Source organism: Oncorhynchus tshawytscha, linkage group LG03 (assembly GCF_018296145.1).
Source record: "Oncorhynchus tshawytscha isolate Ot180627B linkage group LG03, Otsh_v2.0, whole genome shotgun sequence".
Lineage (NCBI taxonomy): Eukaryota > Metazoa > Chordata > Actinopteri > Salmoniformes > Salmonidae > Oncorhynchus > Oncorhynchus tshawytscha.
The window spans coordinates 849,051-873,676 of NC_056431.1; the positions used below are offsets into that span (position 1 = coordinate 849,051).

Genomic DNA, 24,626 nt, shown 5'->3' on the forward strand with positions numbered 1-24,626 from the left:
GGAAATTTGGGGTGGCAGGGTAGCCTAGTGGTTAGAGCGTTGGACTAGTAACCGAAAGGTTGCAAGTTCAAATCCCCGAGCTGACAAGGTACAAATCTGTCGTTCTGCCCCTGAACAGGCAGTTAACCCACTGTTCCTAGGCCGTCACTGAAAATAAGAATTTGTTCTTAACTGACTTGCCTAGTAAAATAAAGGTAAAATTAAAAGAAATAAAATATTATTTGAAAGTACTTTTGCTCAGAGAAAGATCTACCTCAAAAGGTTAGGGGTCAAAATGATTGAAGCGCCAAAGGGTTCTTATAAAGTAGTCAAAAGTTTCATATTCGGTCCCATATTCCTATAGCACACAATGACTACACCAAGCTTGTGACTCTAAAAACTTGTTGGATGCAAAAATATGTCATTGCGTGCTAGGAATATGGGACCAAATAAACTTTTGACTGACTTTATTTCTAAGAATCTTTAGGGGTGTCAATTTTTACATTTCTTTTTGAGATAAATAAGTATTACTTGTTAAACAATATTTCACTGAGCAACTGTATTAGTATAAATCAATCGTTTCCCCCATTTAAAAAAATACAATATAGCTTACTATTTTAATTATTTCAGTCATTATTGCTCATCTTTATGGAGGGTGTCAATCATTAAGACCCCACTGTATAATTACAGCACTTGCCTTTTACTGTATGCTGTACACAGACTGACAATGCAAAAATCAATGCCCATATTTTTTTTTCTTTTCTTACAATATCATTCAGTATTGTAATATATTTAATATAAAATAAAACTTTCATCGATATTTTCTGTGTATGTTTAGTTTCCCTTAAGGTAAGGTTATTGCTAAAGGAGGCAGCATTAATTAACATGTTTATTACTACATGGTGGAAAAGCAACATATTACATCAAACAGTCGGAGACAACATCCAGCAGAAAAACACAAAACGTACTTCCTCCCCTTTTTGTCAGCCCTCTTCCTCAACCTCTGTAACTCTGTCCATAGTGTGGTCATAAGGGGAAGGCAGGACGACAACACCCTTGCCTGGGTTATGACTGTGGGTGACATCATCGTTAGTGTTCTCCATAGATAGTCTCAAGCAGGGTGCAGAGCCAGGATGAATGTCGAGGAGTCATCCTACCTAGGGTATGATAGGTAGGAACACCACCCTGACTTCCACAATTTTGAAAACGTTCCAGGTTGAGTGAACAAGAATCAAGTTCAAACCCTTTTTCAAAACTGCAGAACATACTAACCCTGAATGTTCTACAGTTCAGCTCAAACTGAGGCGGTGGGGCCCCATGTGAGTGTGTTCTTGGCTGGGACCGCCCCTTTCAGCGCCTGTAGCCTATCACGGTGCAGGGAGTCCGTTGCCATAGAGGCATCCTTGTCTAGTGATTGGCGGATACAGGTATTGAGGTGTGCGATGCCAAAACCGGTGGCAGCTGAGATAGGAACCACGTGTCTGAAGACCATGTTGTTCTTAGGAAGCATATCGTCGGGTAACAGGTGGGAGAACTCTGAAAAGGAGAAGCACACCAGGGGGACACTATGAGTAGTCTAATGTCACAGATCGTACACCTTAATTACCTAAGTTTAGAATCTATGTATATCATTAGATTACCGTGTGGGTTTAGGAGTTGCTCCTGCAGCTCTGTGAGTTTGTCCTCTGCATCAGGCAGGTCCATCTTATTGACCACCAACACAGCAGGCTTACACGGGAGATCCTCCTTATACAGCTCCAACTCCTATAGGAGGGGTCGAGAGAGGAGGGGACGGGCGGCAGAAAGTGGGATAAGGAGAGAGAGAACATATTGTGATACTGGTGCTCGGAGGGAGGGAGGGGGTGGTTCCTGTGTAGATGTGTCCTGTTAGCCTCACTTTAATTAAAAGTTGAACAGCCTCAAAAGCAGACCTAAAGGGCGTTTTGCTTGCCAGCTGGAAACCACAAACGTCCACCTATGACCAGAGAGAGAAGAGAGACTTCATCAGTATTACAGCTAGAGGCTTTCTCACCACAAATCTCCTTGAGACTTTGACCATAAATTGTGTTTGTGTTTAGGTCGAACCACAAAGAGCAGCTGTCTGGTCCTCTCCACGTGTTTGAGGAACTGGTGGCCCATGCCTCTATTCATGTGAGCCCCCTCTATCAGCCCTAGGAGGTCTGCAACTGAGATCTACACCAATCTTAGAAGAGAACACAGAATGGACCAATCAGAGGACAGAACACAGAATGGACCAATCAGAGGAGAGAGAACGCAGAGTATGTAAAAACCAGAAGAAAGACCATCTTGAGAATGAACCAATCAGGTAAAGGAAACGGTTGAGTTGCACAAAAGGGAGGAAGTGACCTCATCTGCTTCTCTTACCTGTTTATGGTCTTCATACATGACCTTGCCAATCTCCGGTCTCAGAGTGGTGACTGCAGAACGACAACAAACATTTACCATTCATAAATAACTCAAACATCATGGTGTCATCCTCCACTCAAACATTTAATAAAAAACTGGATAATATATGGAACATTCACTTCAACGGGATGTGTGTGTGTAAATGTGTACTCAATACTCACTGGCATAGCTGGCAATCTGGGGTTTGGCGTGAGACAGGGCGGTCAGTAGAGAGGACTTTCCTGCATTGGGGAACCTGGTAATGATGGAGGGAGAAATCATGTCGTCAATGTGTTCCTGTATGATTGTGTGTGTGTGTGTGTTTGTCCTGTCTCACCCCACCAGGCCGAGGTCAGCAATGAGTTTGAGGTCCAGTCGTATCTGTCTGGTCTGGCCCTTACTGGGCAGGAACTCTGAGTGGTAGGATCCTCCTTGACCCCCTCTGGCCACCAGCACACGATCTCCCTCAGTGTTCAGCTCACCTATGGAGGGGATTGATGAGCTATGGTCAGTAAATGTACACCCAACACTCTGATCCTGAGTGCAGACATCAACATCATCTTCAACCAGTACACAGTGCCTTGTGTCCGTGAAGGAGGTGTATAATGTGTGTAAAGACTTACCGAGGACCTTTCCATCATCGTTGGTGACAGTAATGCCAGGAGGAGCCATGACTTCTTGGTCCTCTCCTTTCTGCCCCCTCAGGGTACAGACACTACACTACCACACACACACACACACACACACACACACACACACACACACACACACACACACACACACACACACACACGTTAAGACTTGGATTAGATTGCTGGTAGTTCATGTCATGACACTTCCAAAAGACATACCTGCTGTTGATTCCTACTCCAGCGATGAAGCGTTTCTGGGGGTACTTATCCTTGACCCTCTTCAGAGTCATCGCGTTCTGAGCCACCACCCAAACGTCTCTCCCTTTCCCCCCCTGACCCCCCCAGACGGGGCAGCCCCATCCCCCACTGCACCCTCGCACATACAGACGCAGGTTGTCCACGAAGTTACCATACTGGAGGAAAGAGAGTAGTGATGACATAATTTCACTTTGCGTCAGACAACTGAAATATCTACAGCAATTAATATATTGTAATGTCTTCTACAATGACGTGGACAGTAACGTTAAGCTACACAGTGAAACTATTTCAATTTCCATAGCTAGCAAGTTCATTGTAGAAACGACCACGTAAAACTGATAGAACACCACAACCAACTAGCTAGTCCTGTCTACGAAACTGACCGTGAAGACCACCTACGACTAGCAAACTAAGCTAACTAGCATGGCAACCTGGATAGTAGAGCCACACAGACAGGAAGGGTTAGTTATACATATATTTGGTATAGCTAGCTATGATGCAACTGTATTTATAACACTGGGTTACTAACCTTCCGGTAACAAATCCTGCTGATCCAAACCATTTTGACGGGATATTTAGATGTTACAGTTGACTGTTTGTGGCATTTTTGCCTGAAGACGATTAGCTGTTCACATGTGTCGTTTGAATAGGTTGTTTGGTGCTGGAACAGGAAACAGCAGGTGATTCGATGATGTCAGCGTCAGTCAAGGTAGCTAGTCCCGCCTCCCTCTCCTCCCCAGCTAAACTATGCACACAACATATTAGGCTATGTTGTGGGGTTTTACCTGTAGTCCTAGTCTACAAATAAATCACATTGTTTTGAACAATAATTTGGTTACATCCCTTTGATAGCCTATACTAGTAGTGTTTTTGTAAAGTTAAGTCATTTTAGGTTAGGCCCTATTTGTTTCTAATGTTACAGCATACTCTACACCAAATGAATTAATTCATCCATTCAGTCAGTCAGTCAGTCAGACATCATGTTTCTTCATAGGCTATCCTTGGTCAACTGTCAGCTCGTGAGGTGTTATAAAGAGCTCCGCAATCGAGTGGCCATGTGAGTCAGTCAATACATCCACACAGTGAACCACACTTGGGATACGCACCCACGTTGGGTGGTGGTTTTTAAAACTGCAACAGCTGATAGGAACATAACAAGTAAGTTGCCTATATTTTGTTCATATCCTATAGAGGCTATGGAAGCGTGTCTTTGAGAGGGAGATCATTACGCACACCTCTGATTTCACTACTCACATTTTCTGTTTCTAAATGTGTGTCTGATGGCCATCTGATCTGTCACAAGTAGGCAGGTGGCCTATATTTTACTTGAGCCTTCTTTCTCTTAGGCTATTTGTCTCTGCATTCCCATCTCTTGGCCACTCAGGGCTCTCTCTCCTATCGCGCTAGTCGGATGATGGTTTCTCTCCGTGGCCCATTCCTCCATGCAGATCTCCTCTAGAGCAGTGATGTTTTGGGGCTGTTGCTGGGCAACACAGACTTTCAACTCCCTCCAAAGATTTTCTATGGGGTTGAGATCTGGAGACTGGCTAGGCCACTCCAGGACCTTGAAATGCTTCTTACGAAGCCACTCCTTCGTTGCCCGGGCGGTGTGTTTGGGATCATTGTCATCCTGAAAGACACAGCCACGTTTCATCTTCAATGCCCTTGCTGATGGAAGGAGGTTTTCACTCAAAATCTCACGATACATGGCCCCATTCATTCTTTTCTTTACACGGATCAGTCCTCCTGGTCCCTTTGCAGAAAAACAGCCCCAAAGCATGATGTTTCCACCCTCATGCTTCACAGTAGGTATGGTGTTCTTTGGAGGCAACTCAGCATTCTTTGTCCTCCAAACACGACGAGTTGAGTTTTTACCAAAAAGTTATATTTTGGTTTCATCTGACCATATGACATTCTCCCAATCTTCTTCTGGATCATCCAAATGCTCTCTAGCAAACTTCAGACGGGCCTGGACATGTACTGGCTTAAGCAGGGGGACACGTCTGGCGCTGCAGGATTTGAGTCGCTGGCGGCGTAGTGTGTTACTGATGGTAGGCTTTGTTACTTTGGTCCCAGCTCTCTGCAGGTCATTCACTAGGTCCCCCCGTGTGGTCCTGGGATTTTTGCTCACCGTTCTTGTGATCATTTTGACCCCACGGGGTGAGATCTTGCGTGGAGCCCCAGATCGAGGGAGATTACCAGTGGTCTTGTATGTCTTCCATTTCCTAATAATTGTACACACAGTTGATTTCTTCAAACCAAGCTGCTTACCTATTGCATATTCAGTCTTCCCAGCCTGGTGCAGGTCTACAATTTTGTTTCTGGTGTCCTTTGACAGCTCTTTAGTCTTGGCCATAGTGGAGTTTGGAGTGTGACTGTTTGAGGTTGTGGACAGGTTTCTTTTATACTGATAACAAGTTCAAACAGGTGCCATTAATACAGGTAACGAGTGGAGGACAGAGGAGCCTCTTAAAGAAGAAGTTACAGGTCTGTGAGAGCCAGAAATCTTGCTTGTTTGTAGGTGACCAAATACTTATTTTCCACAAAATTTGAAAATAAATTCATTAAAAATCCTACAATGTGATTTTCTGGATTTTTTTTCTAATTTTGTCTGTCATAGTTGAAGTGTACCTATGATGAAATTACAGGCCTCTCATCTTTTTAAGTGGGAGAACTTGCACAATTGGTGGCTGACTATATACTTTTTTGCCCCACTGTACCTGTATTTGGGTTGTAGGTGTTGCCGACGTTTGTGAAGATCTTGGTGTAGATCAGTTGGGTCTCAGTATTGAAAGGTCCTTCTTTTCCTGAGTTAGTCAAACCAGCAGAGAAGGCCACCTTTGGTCTGTCTGTGAACAGGGGAGAACACAGGATACATACATACTGACAATGGAGAAACAAATACAAATGAACAATGCAAGATGTCTTTGGAAATATCTTAGTCAGCAGACAAGAAGAAAGGTAACAATTTAAACTTTGAAAATAGATGATAAATTGGTGGCTGACGCATTTTAGCACTAAAGTTTTTATCAGAGCAAACTTGAGATAAAGTTGTCTGTTTCCCTGTATTCTGTCTCTTCAGCACCTTCACCTGGCTCCCCAAGGCTGACAGTTCTGCTGACATAAAGACAACACATCAAACAGTTACCTAAACTTATTTGTAAGCCATATATTCATATTATATAATGCTGTCTTCAGCACCTCTACCTGGCTCTCACTGGCTGTCACTCTGGCTCCCATGGCTGACAGTGCTGCTGCTTGTGCTGGAGTTGTAGAATCAAATAAAAAATATGTTCAAGCATGTCATCTTCAAGCTATTGTTGATTGCTACTAAATTATATAAATACTGTAGTAATAATTCCCTACTGATTGCTTATGATCATATCCGCATACCTGCATTCTCTCTCTTCAGCTCCTCTCCCAGCCTCTCACTGACGCTCAGTCTGGTCTCCAGGGCTGAAATAACAGGACAATGTATTCAGAAATTATAATGATTTAATTCAGACAATCGAACAAGTCTCCCAGAGTAGCGTTGCTGTAACTTAGAGTGATTGGCATGAATCTTGCCCTGGAAGCAGAACTGAGCAATTTCTGCTAGATGGGCCAGCTCCAAAGTCAAAAGTGGCTATTTTGTAAAAATCCATGAAAACAAAAATGTCACTTTTTGGTATTAATTTAAGGTTAGACATTAGGGTTAGCAGTGTGGTTAATTTTAGAGTTAATGTTAGGCTTAAAATCAGATTTCATTACTTTGTGGCTGTGCCAGCTAGTGACCACTCTGCAGAGCTGCCTCCAGAACAAGATTCATGACAAAAAACGCTAACCTGCCAATGGACCTACATGTAAAGTCATATGATTTATTTAATACAATAAAAATCCTCATTACCTGCATTGTCTCTCTTCAGTTCCTCCACCTGGCTCTCACTAGCTGTAAATCTGTTTCCCATGTACAGTGCCTTGCGAAAGTATTCGGCCCCCTTGAACTTTGCGACCTTTTGCCACATTTCAGGCTTCAAACATAAAGATATAAAACTGTATTTTTTTGTGAAGAATCAACAACAAGTGGGACACAATCATGAAGTGGAACGACATTTATTGGATATTTCAAACTTTTTTAACAAATCAAAAACTGAAAAATTGGGCGTGCAAAATTATTTCGCAAGGCACTGTACCTCAGCTCCACTCTCTGCTCTCCACTCTCCCCCTGAGCCCATGTCCTAGACAGACAGAACAGCAACACCAGCATAGCTGGTATTTCCTACTCAGAAGTAAAATGAGCGATAAGGATTAAAAAAAAAGTGAAATCATTGAAACTTGTTGAGCTTAAAATGTATTTTCAAAATAATGTTTCAATGATTTCATTTTTTTTGTCCTTATCCCCCATTCTACTTCTGAGGAAGGGCAGATAAATATTGCAGAGTTGAAGAGAGATGTAATATTTAACCACAAGAGGGAATAATTGTCACATTTTGACAGGCTATTGTATTGTACACTGGTGTGCACCTGTATTTGTGTACTTTTTACCCATGACTTTACTTGTCCTTGGTGATATTTTAACATTCCACTGAGTTGCAACATGTGCTGGTTTCTCATGCATCAGGTTACCAAGACCAGTGTGTATAAAGAAGAGTACTGAGTCCAGTAGACTACATTAGTTCTGAAGAGGTATTGTTTCAGAATGAGGGATGCTGGAGCTCTGCTGGTGTTGTTGTTCTGTCTGTCTGGGACATGGGCTCAGGGCCTGAGTGGAGGGGTTAGGGAGAATGACATCACTCTACAGAGACCAACACTTTACATGTTGCATTTATATTTTTGTTCGGTACAATTTTTTAAACGATTTTGTTCCGTTTTATTTTCAAGCTAATGTGTTACAAACAACAACAAAAATATAAAACGCAACATGTAAAGTGTTGGTCCCCTTACTCAAGAGCTGAAATAAAATATCTCATTCATTTTCCATGCGCACAAAAAGCTTATTTCTCTCAAATTTTGAGCACAAATTTGTTTACATTCCCATTAGTGAGAATTTCTCCTTTGCCAAGATAATCCATCCACCTGACAGGTGTGGCATATCAAGAAGCTGATTAAACAGCATTACATAGGTAATTGTGCTGGGGACAATAAAAGGCCACTCTAAAATATGCAGTTTTGTCACACATCACAATGCCACAGATGTGTCAAGTTTCGAGGGAGTGTGCAATTGGCATGCTAACTGCAGGAATGTTAGTTTCTCTACCATAAGCCACATCCAATGTCATTTTAGAGAATTTAGCAGTATGTCCAACTAGCCTCACAACTGCAGACCATGTGTAACCACGCCAGCCCAGGACCTCCACAACAGGCTTCCTCACCTGCGGGATCGTCTCAGATCAGTCACCCTTTTGTGGGAAAAAACTTATTCTGATTGGCTGGGCCTGGCTCCAAGTGGGTGGGCCTATGCCCTCCCAGGCCCACCCATGACTGCACCCCTGCCCAGTCATGTGAAATCCAAAGATTAGGGGCCTAATTAATTAATTTCAAATGGAGACTGTGAACAAGTGGTTGTGCTGAGCGTGCTGGTAGGGCCAACTTCCAGCCATAGGCCGTGGTTGTGCTGGCACCACCCGGAAGTGAACCGAGGTTGAGCTGGCTGCTCCCATTGTGCAAGAAGCCTGAGGAGTCGGTCTAAAGTTATACAGTTACATTGATGCTGTTGACCCGGATCACTGGTGCGCGCTAAATAGCGTTTCAATCGGTGACGTCACTTGCTCTGAGACCTTGAAGTAGTAGTTCCCTTGCTCCCCAAGGGCCGCGGCTTTTGTGGAGCGATGGGTAACGATGACTGTTGTTGATGTGTGCAGAGGGTCCCTGGTTCGCGCCCGGGTATGGGCGAGGGGACTGTCTAAAGTTAGACTGTTACACTACCTGCCGCCCCAATATGGTTGTCTGGGCCCATATTTTTTTTTATTTTTTTTATTTTTTTTCACCTTTATTTAACCAGGTAGGCTAGTTGAGAACAAGTTCTCATTTACAACTGCGACCTGGCCAAGATAAAGCATAGCAGTGTGAGCAGACAACACAGAGTTACACATGGAATAAACAAATTAACAAGTCAATAACACAGTAGAAAACAAAGGGGGAGTCTATATACAATGTACAATGTGTGCAAAGGGCATGAGGAGGTAGACGAATAGTTACAATTTTGCAGATTAACACTGGAGTGATATATGATCAGATGGTCGTGTACAGGTAGAGATATTGGTGTTCAAAAGAGCAGAAAAGTAAATAAATAAAAACAGTACGGGGATGAGGTAGGTGAAAATGGGTGGGCTATTTACCAATAGACTATGTACAGCTGCAGCGATCGGTTAGCTGCTCAGATAGCTGATGTTTGAAGTTGGTGAGGGAGATAAAAGTCTCCAACTTCAGCGATTTTTGCAATTCGTTCCAGTCACAGGCAGCAGAGTACTGGAACGAAAGGCGGCCAAATGAGGTGTTGGCTTTAGGGATGATCAGTGAGATACACCTGCTGGAGCGCGTGCTACGGATGGGTGTTGTGGATATATGGATTTCCTGCCGTGTTCCAATATGAACGTTGACTACAATATAGCGTCATCAAATTGATCAATTTTAGTTCCCTCGTCCGGTTCTTGAACCAGAAGAAGCAGCGCAATGATCTGAGCGCGCGCTCTTTGCCGAGACTACGAATCTGTGCTCGCGCCCTATACCTGCCCTACCCGTGCAGCGCGACTGAAAGAGTTTCGATGTTACGCTGAAGTCAAGCCAGAGAGGAAGAAGAGAGATGCCCAGCTCTGCGGAAAATCTGTCACCCTCACCAGCAGGCGATTTTTCCTTGTTTCGCCTACAAAGCAATACGTTTTTGTCTGGCGGTCAAGGAGAGTGTCAGATTTTGTCAACTAAATGAATAGCTAGTTTGCTACAGGTTTATTTGATCGAATATAACTTTCGTAATGCTTAAGTTCTTACGTGTACAATTTAAGTAGGACAATTTTGTATGATGTCTTTTTATTTTGTGCAATGGCTATTTTTCCACCCTTACCATCCTACAGTAGGTGTCGGCATGCACCTCTAACGCTTGTTTGCGGACCGTCATAATACCATAGAAGAAGAAGAAGAAGAAGAAGAAGAAGAAGAAGAAGAAGAAGAAGAAGAAGAAGAAGAAGAAGAAGAAGAAGAAAGATAGGCGGGAGCTAGACAGACCGCAGTGCCGCTTTGTGGACAACGAGTCCAATTTTAGGGCGCAGAGACGTGTATCTTGTCAGTATATCCATAGTCTTTGGTCAAACACATAAACCGGGTTCTCTCTCCTGAAATAAGGACATCTGTCCTTGAGGTGGATAGATAAAAGTATCGGGTGACATTAGTAGCATATTCGGGATTGGATGCTGTCATTAATGGTTAAAACACATCTCATCAGACAGTGTCTGTTCACTGCGAAGAGAGAGAGAGAGGGAGAGAGAAAGAGAGAGAGCGCGCGAAAGTGAGAGTGAGTGAGGTGGTATGTGTGTCATCTCGATAGAGCCTCCCACCGGCGACCCCATATATACTGTGAGAGCGGCGGCCGTCGGCCGTACAGAGGAGTGATTGGGAGATATAGAGATACATCGTACCGAGGTAAGTAGCCTACAGAGCTGCCGCCTCGGAGCTGAGGGATGGTGTTGCTGCTTTCTCTTGGAGGGATGCGGAGAACTAGAGGATGGCCGGGAGTGTCTGACCTAAATTATAGGAGGTACCCTACAAGGATGATGAAATTGTCGCAATTCGCATGTGCGCCCGCGTACGATGGAATCACTCTCAAGATCACGGATGGGGAGAGACAGTAGCATACCCTATAGCAGCCTAATATAGGATGCTGTATAGATTGTGTAGCGGGCCAAAATCGCAGTATCTTTTAGACTAGAGAAGTCCTGTGATGGGCGGTAATTGTGTAATCCACAAGCCTATTTGTAGAGAATGTAACATTGATTACAGTAACAATATACATTTTTGTCTCAGAAATATGACAAATTTGCTAAATTATTATTGTGGTATAGGCATAGTTAGCCAAATGGAGGGTTGAATTAAGCCCTGTTTATACCTGGTGCTAACATGCACACTTGTCCTCATTCTGATTGTGCCCACATTCGTAGACCGGTATAGACGATTAACAGCCACATTGTGATCCGATCTTCCTGACCACCTTCGGAGGCAGTCAGGCACACAAACCAAACCATTTAAATTGTCAATATACCTGCCTCTAAACTCATTGTCAGGTAGCAGCACCATTGACTTATGTAATCAGTAAATGTCTTTAAATAATTCAATATTATTATTATCTGTCTGGCCAGATTATCTGTCAAATAACAGCTAATCTGGCTACAATGCGGACAGAGTGGATGAATAAGAGACACATTTGAATAAAATCTGTAAACAAAACAAACCATAATCAGATAGTGATTGGATCATATTGATCAGATCCCCAAACTCACGTTAGTGCATGGTGTAAACAAGGCTTTACAGTACAAGAACATAAAACACAATTACAGCTAAAACTGATAAAATAGCTATTAGGCCCGATTTATTTCAAACATTCCAGCTCAGAATACCAGCCTGATGCAGTTGGCTTTATATCAGCACTTTCACATGCAGGGAATACTAAAGCATCTCCACGGTAACCAAATTATGCTTTGACTCAGATTTTTCACTTTAAAATGTATACCAAACAAAAACCATTGATTTCAAAGTTTAAAAAACCATATAACTCTATGTAAATAGACTGCTTTGAACAATTTACACAGCAAACTTAACAAAAAACATATTTACTGGGAGAACTGTGCAGATGCTGAGAGAGAGAGAACAGCCAAAGGTAATGATAGACTATTGAATATCACACCATTGATATTCCGACACAGTACAAAGTTCGTGGCACCTGTACAAAGTTGGAACTTGTTATTTTTAACAGCGAATAAAAGTCAGGGAAAATATGTAAAGTTTTTCTTCCTGTTTAACATTTGATTCTTTATTCCTGTTTACACTTAAAAGGTACAGGCTTTGTACAGGTGCAGATACTGAGTGATTTTTGCCCTGAGAGTAACAAAGTTGTTTATCTGATGTAACAAGTGTCCCCTGGCTTGTTAAGTTGGTAGGGAATTGACCCCAACCCTGGCACTGCCACCTAACCCATTCAACCCTGGTACTGAACCTAACCCATTCAACCCTGGCACTGCCACCTAACCCATTCAACCCTGGTACTGAACCTAACCCATTCAACCCTGGTACTGAACCTAACCCATTCAACCCTGGTACTGCCACCTAACCCATTCAACCCTGGCACTGCCACCTAACCCATTCAACCCTGGTACTGAACCTAACCCATTCAACCCTGGTACTGCCACCTAACCCATTCAACCCTGGTACTGAACCTAACCCATTCAACCCTGGTACTGCCACCTAACCCATTCAACCCTGGCACTGCCACCTAACCCATTCAACCCTGGCACTGCCACCTAACCCATTCAACCCTGGTACTGCCACCTAACCCATTCAACCCTGGTACTGCCACCTAACCCATTCAACCCTGGTACTGGACCTAACCCATTCAACCCTGGCACTGCCACCTAACCCATTCAACCCTGGCACTGCCACCTAACCCATTCAACCCGGGCACTGCCACCTAACCCATTCAACCCTGGTACTGCCACCTAACCCATTCAACCCTGGCACTGCCACCTAACCCATTCAACCCTGGTACTGAACCTAACCCATTCAACCCTGGTACTGCCACCTAACCCATTCAACCCTGGCACTGCCACCTAACCCATTCAACCCTGGCACTGCCACCTAACCCATTCAACCCTGGCACTGCCACCTAACCCATTCAACCCTGGTACTGAACCTAACCCATTCAACCCTGGCACTGCCACCTAACCCATTCAACCCTGGCACTGCCACCTAACCCATTCAACCCTGGCACTGCCACCTAACCCATTCAACCCTGGTACTGCCACCTAACCAATTCAACCCTGGCACTGCCACCTAACCCATTCAACCCTGGTACTGAACCTAACCCATTCAACCCTGGTACTGCCACCTAACCCATTCAACCCTGGCACTGCCACCTAACCCATTCAACCCTGGTACTGAACCTAACCCATTCAACCCTGGTACTGCCACCTAACCCATTCAACCCTGGCACTGCCACCTAACCCATTCAACCCTGGCACTGCCACCTAACCCATTCAACCCTGGTACTGCCACCTAACCCATTCAACCCTGGTACTGCCACCTAACCCATTTAACCCTGGTACTGGACCTAACCCATTCAACCCTGGCACTGCCACCTAACCCATTCAACCCTGGCACTGCCACCTAACCCATTCAACCCTGGCACTGCCACCTAACCCATTCAACCCTGGTACTGCCACCTAACCCATTCAACCCTGGCACTGCCACCTAACCCATTCAACCCTGGCACTGCCACCTAACCCATTCAACCCTGGTACTGCCACCTAACCCATTCAACCCTGGTACTGCCACCTAACCCATTCAACCCTGGTACTGCCACCTAACCCATTCAATCCTGGTACTGCCACCTAACCCATTCAACCCTGGCACTGCCACCTAACCCATTCAACCCTGGTACTGCCACCTAACCCATTCAACCCTGGCACTGCCACCTAACCCATTCAACCCTGGTACTGCCACCTAACCCATTCAACCCTGGCACTGCCACCTAACCCATTCAACCCTGGTACTGACCCTAACCCATTCAACCCTGGTACTGAACCTAACCCATTCAACCCTAGCACTGCCACCTAACCCATTCAATCCTGGTACTGAACCTAACCCATTCAACCCTGGTACTGAACCTAACCCATTCAACCCTGGCACTGCCACCTAACCCATTCAACCCTGGTACTGAACCTAACCCATTCAACCATGGTACTGAACCTAACCCATTCAACCCTGGCACTGCCACCTAACCCATTCAACCCTGGTACTGCCACCTAACCCATTCAACCCTGGTACTGCCACCTAACCCATTCAACCCTGGTACTGCCACCTAACCCATTCAACCCTGGTACTGCCACCTAACCCATTCAACCCTGGCACTGCCACCTAACCCATTCAACCCTGGTACTGACCCTAACCCATTCAACCCTGGTACTGAACCTAACCCATTCAACCCTAGCACTGCCACCTAACCCATTCAACCCTGGTACTGAACCTAACCCATTCAACCCTGGTACTGAACCTAACCCATTCAACCCTGGCACTGCCACCTAACCCATTCAACCCTGGTACTGAACCTAACCCATTCAACCCTGGTACTGAACCTAACCCATTCAACCATGGTACTGAACCTAACCCATTCAACCCTGGCACTGCCACCTAACCCATTCAACCCTGGTACTGAACCTAACCCATTCAACCCTGGTACTGAACCTAACCCATTCAACCCTGGTACTGCCACCTAACCCATTCAACCCTGGTACTGAACCTAACCCATTCAACCATGGTACTGAACCTAACACATTCAACCCTGGTACTGAACCTAACCCATTCAACCCTGGTACTGAACCTAACCCATTCAACCATGGTACTGAACCTAACCCATTCAACCCTGGTACTGAACCTAAACCATTCAACCCTGGTACTGCCACCTAACCCATTAAACCCTGGTACTGAACCTAACCCATTCAACCATGGTACTGAACCTAACCCATTCAACCCTGGTACTGAACCTAACCCATTCAACCCTGGTACTGAACCTAACCCATTCAACCATGGTACTGAACCTAACCCATTCAACCCTGGTACTGAACCTAACCCATTCAACCCTGGTACTGGACCTAACCCATTCAACCCTGGCACTGCCACCTAACCCATTCAACCCTGGTACTGCCACCTAACCCATTCAACCCTGGTACTGCCACCTAACCCATTCAACCCTGGTACTGCCACCTAACCCATTCAACCCTGGTACTGCCACCTAACCCATTCAACCCTGGCACTGCCACCTAACCCATTCAACCCTGGTACTGACCCTAACCCATTCAACCCTGGTACTGAACCTAACCCATTCAACCCTAGCACTGCCACCTAACCCATTCAACCCTGGTACTGAACCTAACCCATTCAACCCTGGTACTGAACCTAACCCATTCAACCCTGGCACTGCCACCTAACCCATTCAACCCTGGTACTGAACCTAACCCATTCAACCCTGGTACTGAACCTAACCCATTCAACCATGGTACTGAACCTAACCCATTCAACCCTGGCACTGCCACCTAACCCATTCAACCCTGGTACTGAACCTAACCCATTCAACCCTGGTACTGAACCTAACCCATTCAACCCTGGTACTGCCACCTAACCCATTCAACTCTGGTACTGAACCTAACCCATTCAACCATGGTACTGAACCTAACACATTCAACCCTGGTACTGAATCTAACCCATTCAACCCTGGTACTGAACCTAACCCATTCAACCATGGTACTGAACCTAACCCATTCAACCCTGGTACTGAACCTAAACCATTCAACCCTGGTACTGCCACCTAACCCATTAAACCCTGGTACTGAACCTAACCCATTCAACCATGGTACTGAACCTAACCCATTCAACCCTGGTACTGAACCTAACCCATTCAACCCTGGTACTGAACCTAACCCATTCAACCATGGTACTGAACCTAACCCATTCAACCCTGGTACTGAACCTAACCCATTCAACCCTGGTACTGGACCTAACCCATTCAACCCTGGCACTGCCACCTAACCCATTCAACCCTGGTACTGCCACCTAACCCATTCAACCCTGGCACTGCCACCTAACCCATTCAACCCTGGTACTGCCACCTAACCCATTCAACCCTGGTACTGCCACCTAACCCATTCAACCCTGGCACTGCCACCTAACCCATTCAACCCTGGTACTGCCACCTAACCCATTCAACCCTGGTACTGCCACCTAACCCATTCAAACCTGGTACTGGACCTAACCCATTCAACCCTGACACTGCCACCTAACCCATTCAACCCTGGCACTGCCACCTAACCCATTCAACCCTGGCACTGCCACCTAACCCATTCAACCCTGGTACTGCCACCTAACCCATTCAACCCTGGCACTGCCACCTAACCCATTCAACCCTGGTACTGGACCTAACCCATTCAACCCTGGTACTGAACCTAACCCATTCAACCCTGGTACTGAACCTAACCCATTCAACCCTGGTACTGAACCTAACCCATTCAACCATGGTACTGAACCTAACCCATTCAACCCTGGCACTGCCACCTAACCCATTCAACCCTGGCACTGCCACCTAACCCATTCAACCCTGGTACTGAACCTAACCCATTCAACCCTGGCACTGCCACCTAACCCATTCAACCCTGGTACTGAACCTAACCCATTCAACCCTGGTACTGCCACCTAACCCATTCAACCCTGGTACTGAACCTAACCCATTCAACCATGGTACTGAACCTAACCCATTCAACCATGGTACTGAACCTAACCCATTCAACCCTGGTACTGAACCTAACCCATTCAACCATGGTACTGAACCTAACCCATTCAACCCTGGTACTGAACCTAACCCATTCAACCCTGGTACTGGACCTAACCCATTCAACCCTGGTACTGAACCTAACCCATTCAACCATGGTACTGAACCTAACCCATTCAACCCTGGTACTGAACCTAACCCATTCAACCCTGGTACTGAACCTAACCCATTCAACCCTGGTACTGAACCTAACCCATCCAACCATGGTACTGAACCTAACCCATTCAACCCTGGTACTGAACCTAACCCATTCAACCCTGGTACTGCCACCTAACCCATTCAACCCTGGTACTGCCACCTAACCCATTCAACCCTGGCACTGCCACCTAACCCATTCAACCCTGGTACTGAACCTAACCCATTCAACCCTGGTACTGAACCTAACCCATTCAACCCTGGTACTGAACCTAACCCATTCAACCCTGGTACTGAACCTAACCCATTCAACCCTGGTACTGAACCTAACCCATTCAACCATGGTACTGAACCTAACCCATTCAATCCTGGTACTGAACCTAACCCATTCAACCCTGGTACTGAACCTAACCCATTCAACCCTGGTACTGAACCTAACCCATTCAACCCTGGTACTGAACCTAACCCATTCAACCCTGGTACTGAACCTAACCCATTCAACCCTCGTACTGAACCTAACCCATTCAACCATGGTACTGAACCTAACCCATTCAATCCTGGTACTGAACCTAACCCATTCAACCCTGGTACTGAACCTAACCCATTCAACCCTGGTACTGAACCTAACCCATTCAACCCTGGTACTGAACCTAACCCATTCAACCCTGGTACTGGACCTAACCCATTCAAGCCACGGCATAACAAATCAACGTATTAATCAGTTTTTTAATATATATATAATATAGACATTTTATAGATAATATATTTATATATGGTGCTTTTAACAACAAAATAAAGTCACAAAGTGCTTTACATTAAAAGTTTTGAGTATACCCCCCCCCTCCATGTGAGTAAGCTGGCTGAATGTGGGTGACCGTGTTAAATTGGTCAGTGGTGTGGAAATGCCAGATTTAGCCTGCCAAACAGGGGGCACGGCTCTACAATACCCACTGCCTGCTCCCTCCATGACTTTCTCTGGTACTCCCGCCCAAACAGAGCACGGCCAGTGTATGGAATCCTGCCACTTTTACTGAAAAGGGTAACGCCAACTCCCCAGCACTGGGTGAAAAACAGCCTGCAGGGCTCTCTCACCCAGGGCTGGGCAGGGGAGTGGGAGGTGGAAAGGGGGATATGCGGGAGGGAGGTGCGTGCTTGTCAGAGGGGAGGTGGGAGGGATGGTGGCTGAATGTCAGGGGATGGTGGATGCATGTCAGAGGGGGGGTGGGTGCATGTCAGAGGGGAGGTGGGAGGGATGGTGGGTGCATGTCAGAGGGGAGGTGGGAGGGATGGTGGATGCATGTCAGAGTGGGGGGTGCATGTCAGAGGGGAGGTGGGAGGGATGGTTGCTGAATGTCAGGGGATGGTGGATGCATGTCAGAGGGGCGTGGGGGTGGGTGCATGTCAGAGGGGAGGTGGGAGGGATGGTGGGTGCATGTCAGAGGGGAGGTGGGAGGGATGGTGGGTGAATGTCAGGGGATGGTGGATGCATGTCAGGGGGGTGGGTGCATGTCAGAGGGGAGGTGGGAGGGATGGTGGGTGCATGTCAGAGGGGAGGTGGGAGGGATGGTGGGTGCATGTCAGAGGGGAGTTGGGAGGGATGGTGGGTGCATATCAGAGGGGGGAGGGAGGGATTGTGGGTGCATGTCAGAGGGGAGGTGGGAGGGATGGTGGGTGGATGTCAGAGGGTTGGAGGGAGGGATTGTGGGTGCATGTCAGAGGGGAGGTGGGAGGGATGGTGGGTGCATGTCAGAGGGGAGAGGGTGTGGATGACCTGTGGCAGGTGGTGAGAAGCAGGGGAACCGGGAGGAGGTGTGTGCATGAGGCAGGGTTAGAGGGGAGATGTTTGGGTGGGTGTGTATGGGGATGGCGGTAGGGAGGCGCGCCCCTCTTGTCTAGTCTGTCAGTGTGCCAGGTCTACATTCCCACTGCACCGGCCGGTGAAAAGGGCTGTAAATATATAAACCGGCCTGGCAGGATTAGAGCCTGCTGGGAGTGATCAGGGGGGATTTCCACCCCGCCGGGCACACAATGGCACCGCCACATAACATAAACACGCATACACACACACACACAATGGCACCGTGGCACAACAGACCTGAGCCTCCATAGATTTGATGCATACTGTCTTTTGTTTGGGAAGAGGTGGTTCGTCTAGCCACGGGCTGTGTGTACGATGCAGGGGGCACGGCGTGGTGGCAGGGGAGGGGTGGTGTGGTCCTGATTGGATGTGTGTGTGTGCTGGAGAGTCAGCTGAGCGCCGATAGAGACCAAGGGATGGGATCTCCGCTCACATAAAACAACAACCGTCAACGGCCGATCCAGTCCAGTTTGAACCTGTCACAGCAGACTGAGAAGCAGACTGAGAAGTGACAACTGCAGTAATTTCACAGACCACAACCCTCTCTCTCAGCTAAAAGGCACTAACACACTCTAACGGACGACAGCTCTACTGTTGGCCAAGCAGACATTCTCTCTGTATGAATTGGCAGTCCCACACTCTACTGTACCTGACTCACTTAACCTGAGAGAATGAAAGACTGTCTGCAACCACCAACCATCATTTACGAGTATCCATCCATCCTGTCACCGTGGTGACCCCCTTTCTCTCTCTCTTTCTCTTTCTCAGTGTGCCGGCTCTGGCCCTGGCTACAGCCATGCCTCTTCTGGAAGAGACCACTGTGCCTCGAGAGCATCCCCCCACACTGCCTGTGGTCATCATAGGTATGTTTAGCCCTAACCTCTGACATCTAACCCTAACCTCTAACTCTGCCCCGAGAGGCTAGCACCTCTTCGCCATCTCACCTCGCCCGCCGTCATCATTCACAGGTAACCTCTGACATTGCAAACATTTGATTCTCTCCTCTGTATGTCTGTGTAGGTAACGGGCCATCAGGTATCTGCCTGTCCTACCTGCTGAGTGGCTACAAGCCCTACCTGGACCCTTCAGCTGTTCACCCAAACCCTGTTCTGTACAGGAAGTTACAGGAGACCAGACACCTGCCCATCACTGAACAGGTGAACATCAAAGCATTGCTTTAAACACATATACAGCACACACACACAGATCACAGTTGACAAACACAAACATTGAAACATGATCTGGTCTCTCTATGCAGGATCTGGAGTATCTGAGTGAAGGTCTGGAGGGGCGGTCAGGAAACCCTGTAGCGGTGCTGTTTGACACCCTGCTGCACCCCAATGCGGATTTTGGCTACGAGTTTCCCCCTGTGCTACAGTGGAGAAGAGACAAGCAGCAGCACCTCCCTCACCTGGTGCTGGGCAGGGCAACGCCTGGAGGGGCCTGGCACGTGAGTTATTCCTACACAGCTTACACCCTCCTTTCCCCATTCATTTACCCCTACACCTCACCCATGGTGCTGGGCAGAGCAACGCCTGGAGGGGCCTGGCACGTGAGTTATTCCTAAACAGCTTATACCCTCCTTTCCCCATTCATTTACCCCTACACCTCACCCATGGTGCTGGGCAGAGCTATGCCTGGAGGGGCCTGGCACGTGAGTTATTCCTAAACAGCTTATACCCTCCTTTCCCCATTCATTTACCCCTACACCTCACCCATGGTGCTGGGCAGGGCTATGCCTGGAGGGGCCTGGCACGTGAGTTATTCCTAAACAGCTTATACCCTCCTTTCCCCATTCATTTACCCCTACACCTCACCCATGGTGCTGGGCAGGGCTATGCCTGGAGGGGCCTGGCACGTGAGTTATTCCTAAACAGCTTATACCCTCCTTTCCCCATTCATTTACCCCTACACCTCACCCATGGTGCTGGGCAGGGCTATGCCTGGAGGGGCCTGGAAAGACTTCACCCCCAAATCTCCTCTTCCATATGTTCCAATCCTCACCTCCAATCCTCTCTCTTTTCTCTCTCTTCTAGGTGATGGAGGGCTCCATGCTGACCATCAGTCTGGGCATCTGGATGGAACTGCCAGGGATCAACTACCGAGACCTGACTAACAATGGCAAATGCAGGTACTGACAATGGCAAATGCAGAGAGGGAAGGAAGGAGGGATGGAGAGAGATAGAGAGATGCTGCAATGAAGTTAAATAAATTCAAAACAATGAGACAGCTTAAAATTCCTTAATGCGTTAAGAGTTTACTAAAATATATTTTGTTTGACAACGAGTGCTCTCCCCCCCACCCCAGGGGCGTGACCAACGACCGGGCCACTCCAGAGGAGATCTCGTCTTACTACCGTAACTATGTCAAGCTGATGGGCCTGAAGCAGAACTTTGTTGACAACACCTACGTGACCTCTGTGCAGAAACTTTTCCGTGGACCCGAGGGGGAGGGTCTAGAGAATGGCCATGGAGAGTTGGGGGTGGGGGGAAAGGGGGTGTACGAGGGGAGGGAGGGTGAAGGTGTAGACGAAGGGGGAGGTGGGGGCCTGTGGGAGGTGAGGGGGTACCAGCGGGTGCAGGGCGACACCCACGTTCCCTTCTGCCTGTTTTCTGAGAATGTAGTTCTGGCCACGGGCGCGTCTGATTCGCCAGCTCAGCTGGGTGTGGAGGGGGAGGAGCTTCCCTTCGTGTTCCACAGCATCTCTGCCCTGGGATTGGCTGTGAGCCGGAAGAAGCTTGGGCCAAACTCTGATCCGGTGCTGATTGTGGGGGCGGGGTTAAGCGCGGCGGATGCGGTTTTGTGCGCTTGTAACAACAACATTTCCGTGCTGCATGCTTTCCGCAAACACGTAGACGACCCAGGCCTCATCTTTAAACAGCTACCCAAGACCCTCTACCCAGAATACCACAAGGTCTACCACATGATGCACTCCCAGACCCACGCAACACCAAACATGGCTGCCACCTCCACCACCAATGGCCTTCCCAGCATGGCCGCCTCAGTCTGCTCCAAGATGTGCTCCAAGCCCCAACCCACCACAACTAACATGGCCGCCAGTGGTGGTCCCGTTCTGTTCCCTGACTACACCAGCTTCCCAGAGCACTGCGTGGAGTCCTTCCAGCCAGACATGAAGTGTGTCCTGCAGGGGAGCAACTCCCTCAAGGCCTTTAAGATCTCCATGGCCCTGGTGTTGATCGGCACCCATCCCAACCTGTTCTTCCTCAAGGGCCAGGGCCAGTACCTGGGACTGGACCCCACCAAACCCATCTCCTGCAAGCAGAACCCTGTGGATGTACACCCCTACACCTTCGAGTGCACCAAGGACCCAGGACTGTTCGCCATGGGCCCGCTGGTGGGAGACAACTTTGTTCGCTTCCTAAAGGGCGGTGCTCTAGGCATTGCCTCCTGCCTGCTCAAGAGACTGAAGAAGAAAGGCAAGCTGATCACAGAAGGGGGAGGAGTAGGAGGAGGGGAGTTTATCTAGGTGAAGTGTGGATGGAGAGGCACGAGGTGGTGAATGAGTTGGAAGGGAGAGAAAGAGAGGAGGAAGAGGCATCTTTATTTAAGCGAAGGGAGAAAGGAGGGGAAGGAGGTGGAGAAAGGGAGGAGAGGAAGGAGGAAGAGGTTCATCTTAGTAAAAATAGCTACTATAACCAATGGAGTTCTGAGTTAAAAGGGCAAAGCCAAACAGTACATTTTTTTATATTTTATTGTTTGCAGTGGACATGCCTATTTGAACTCTGAAGCTTTCTTACCACTTCTGAGAGAACTGAAAACAATGGAAGTGGAGGCAGGCTAGTTACAGTTCATGACCAGGTTCAGCCCACCATCCATTACAGCTCCACTGTTCTGGTTTCTGCTGGGAAGCTGTCACAGGGTTTAATGTCCTCTATCCAGAAATCCAACCTGCAGTGTGACATGTTTTTTAGAGTCATATTTGTGACATTTTGTAATGTCTTGAGTTTTAGTTATTTGCTCACCTTGTCTTTCATGCAAGTGCATTTTCTGATTTCTTATCTACTTTAAACAATTGTCCTACTATTTCTCTGATGGCCTTCACCACGCAGTGGACTGTGAACCACTACAACTCCCCTTTAAAGCCTCAAGGAAATGGAACTTTGTAGAGACAGGCCCATAGCTGCTATAGTGTTCCTGCCATCATCTCAATTCTGAGTTTCTCATCAGTGCCAAGCTACAGACCCCAAGCAGTATCTGGCAGACCAGGATGTAATGGGAACGTTAAAGTAACAGATGAATAACAGATGAATCAAAAACCCCATCACCATCCTAATCAGACGAAGTAGAACTAACTCACTATGGTTGGAGCGCTCCACTTAACGCTTTTCCTACGCAAACCCTTCCACTTACACACCTGACCTGAATGTATTCTGGATCAGATAACTCATTGCTAACTTACTGTACATGTCAGCCTGATTTCAAACAATGGGGCATAAGAGTTCTCTATTGATGTTAGACCATAACAAAATGCCAAATAGTGTTTTTTAGACACACTGAAGTCATGCAGATGCGCGTGACTCTTGGCCGCAGTAAGAAAGCCATCGCCATCTGCATCCATTCAACATAGCCTAGATTTACGATATTACTCACAACAAAATAACTTTTTGGGGTCTCATATGCTTACCGTGATGTTTTGATTCTATCTGGAACAGTCGCTAAGATTATATCTGGTTGTGATCTTTGAAAAATAACTATTTAACGCTCATTGACATAGGATACAGCAAAAGCTAGCTAAATAGCTATTTTACTGGTTGAAGTTGAAGTGTTTTTTAAGTATAATGCAGTTGATTTGGGATAACACAAACATTATATTAAGAAGGACATTCATACGAACTTTAAAATCCAATTATAATCCAAAAGTAGTGTGAAATGCACTCATAAGTAACATCTAAATATAGGCTTTTTTGCTGACACCAATTTGCAGCAATGTTAACACAGAAAGGGGTCTATAAAATACTACTAGTCGACGACTCCTGATAAGTGTACATTGGATAAAGTCATAATGACTATGTTAAATGCACATTTTCTGGTTGCCATTATGGAGTAAATATTATGCCTGTGGCTCTGATTCCAGGTCCGTATAGTATTCTCTGTGACATTTCTCATACCATGTCACTTTCACACAGCCATCATACGCCTCATGTGTTTGTTGTGCCAAATACCTGTTACTGTATGTAAAGCTGTGAGGACTGAGGGTGGAGTTTCATTCATTTATTGAACCAGTCAGTCGCCTTTAGAATGTGTGTATTCATATGCAGTTTATTTCCGCATGCAGTCATCCTCAAGACTGAAGCTGCTTGCAGAAAAGAAGAAAAAAATGAAAAATTGTGGAATTGGGATAAAATATATATTGTTGACAAGATCAGCAAACTGAAAATGTATGGACAGTTCCTGGTCAATATGCTGTATTCCAAACTAACCAGCCCTTAAGCACTACATCCAGACCTGAAAAGATGAATCAGTGGATAGGTATAATTGTAAGGGGGTGGTAGTCACTCAACCTTGCCCCCAGATAGGCCATCAGTTTATGGCTAATTACACCTACATGTCCAATCTACACAGTAGGTGCCTTGATGAGAAGGGTTAACTAGGGGTTGATTAATAAGAAAAGGAAACAGCAGGTTCCCCAACCCCTGGGGTCTAACCAGGGTTTTCTACAACTGTCTTACAACACATAACCCACGGTCTTCTCCTGTTCACAACAGACAGACGCTGCTTTGTGCATGGTAGAGTTGGACTCCTCTCTTGTACAACTCAAATGACTTTTTAATATGTT

The 24,626-nt window shown here is 46.7% G+C and overlaps 2 protein-coding genes across 4 annotated transcripts; one reads left to right on the forward strand and one right to left on the reverse strand.

The window, feature by feature from the left end:
- Positions 1-855: 855 nt before the first annotated feature.
- Positions 856-6,134, reverse strand: LOC112235350 (GTP-binding protein 10). 2 transcript variants are annotated; one of them, XM_024403783.2, is made up of 11 exons: positions 5,996-6,134; positions 3,805-3,936; positions 3,237-3,430; positions 3,009-3,100; positions 2,723-2,867; positions 2,568-2,641; positions 2,365-2,417; positions 2,065-2,172; positions 1,877-1,954; positions 1,620-1,743; positions 856-1,515 (listed from the first exon to the last, which is right to left on the reverse strand). In XM_024403783.2, exons 2-11 carry the CDS (start codon positions 3,835-3,837, stop codon positions 1,274-1,276), a joined length of 1,143 nt encoding a protein of 380 aa, XP_024259551.2. In that variant the 5' UTR covers positions 3,838-3,936; positions 5,996-6,134; the 3' UTR covers positions 856-1,273. The 2 variants fall into 2 exon arrangements, with proteins under 2 accessions (XP_024259551.2, XP_024259550.2); XM_024403782.2 differs by lacking the exon at positions 2,065-2,172 and having other exon boundaries at positions 5,996-6,123.
- A 4,255-nt stretch (positions 6,135-10,389) lies between these two features.
- On the forward strand, positions 10,390-24,581 carry LOC112235375 (oxidative stress-induced growth inhibitor 2-like). 2 transcript variants are annotated; one of them, XM_042307018.1, is made up of 6 exons: positions 10,390-10,889; positions 19,598-19,692; positions 19,850-19,986; positions 20,088-20,279; positions 20,866-20,960; positions 21,137-24,581. In XM_042307018.1, exons 2-6 carry the CDS (start codon positions 19,626-19,628, stop codon positions 22,314-22,316), a joined length of 1,671 nt encoding a protein of 556 aa, XP_042162952.1. In that variant the 5' UTR covers positions 10,390-10,889; positions 19,598-19,625; the 3' UTR covers positions 22,317-24,581. The 2 variants fall into 2 exon arrangements, with proteins under 2 accessions (XP_042162952.1, XP_042162954.1); XM_042307020.1 differs by lacking the exon at positions 10,390-10,889 and having other exon boundaries at positions 18,740-19,692.
- The last annotated feature ends 45 nt before the right edge of the window (positions 24,582-24,626 follow it).

Coding starts and splice junctions, on each gene's coding strand:
- LOC112235375 (XM_042307018.1), top strand. CDS start 19,626: ATGCCTCTTCTGGAAGAGACCACTGTGCCTCGAGAGCATCCCCCCACA. Junction 19,693..19,849: donor ACTGCCTGTGGTCATCATAG/GTATGTTTAGCC, acceptor ATGTCTGTGTAG/GTAACGGGCCATCAGGTATC. Junction 20,280..20,865: donor CGCCTGGAGGGGCCTGGCAC/GTGAGTTATTCC, acceptor TCTCTCTTCTAG/GTGATGGAGGGCTCCATGCT.
- LOC112235350 (XM_024403783.2), bottom strand. CDS start 3,837: ATGGTTTGGATCAGCAGGATTTGTTACCGGAAG. Junction 1,744..1,876: donor CTGTTCAACTTTTAATTAAA/GTGAGGCTAACA, acceptor CCCCTCCTATAG/GAGTTGGAGCTGTATAAGGA. Junction 1,516..1,619: donor GCAACTCCTAAACCCACACG/GTAATCTAATGA, acceptor TCTCCTTTTCAG/AGTTCTCCCACCTGTTACCC.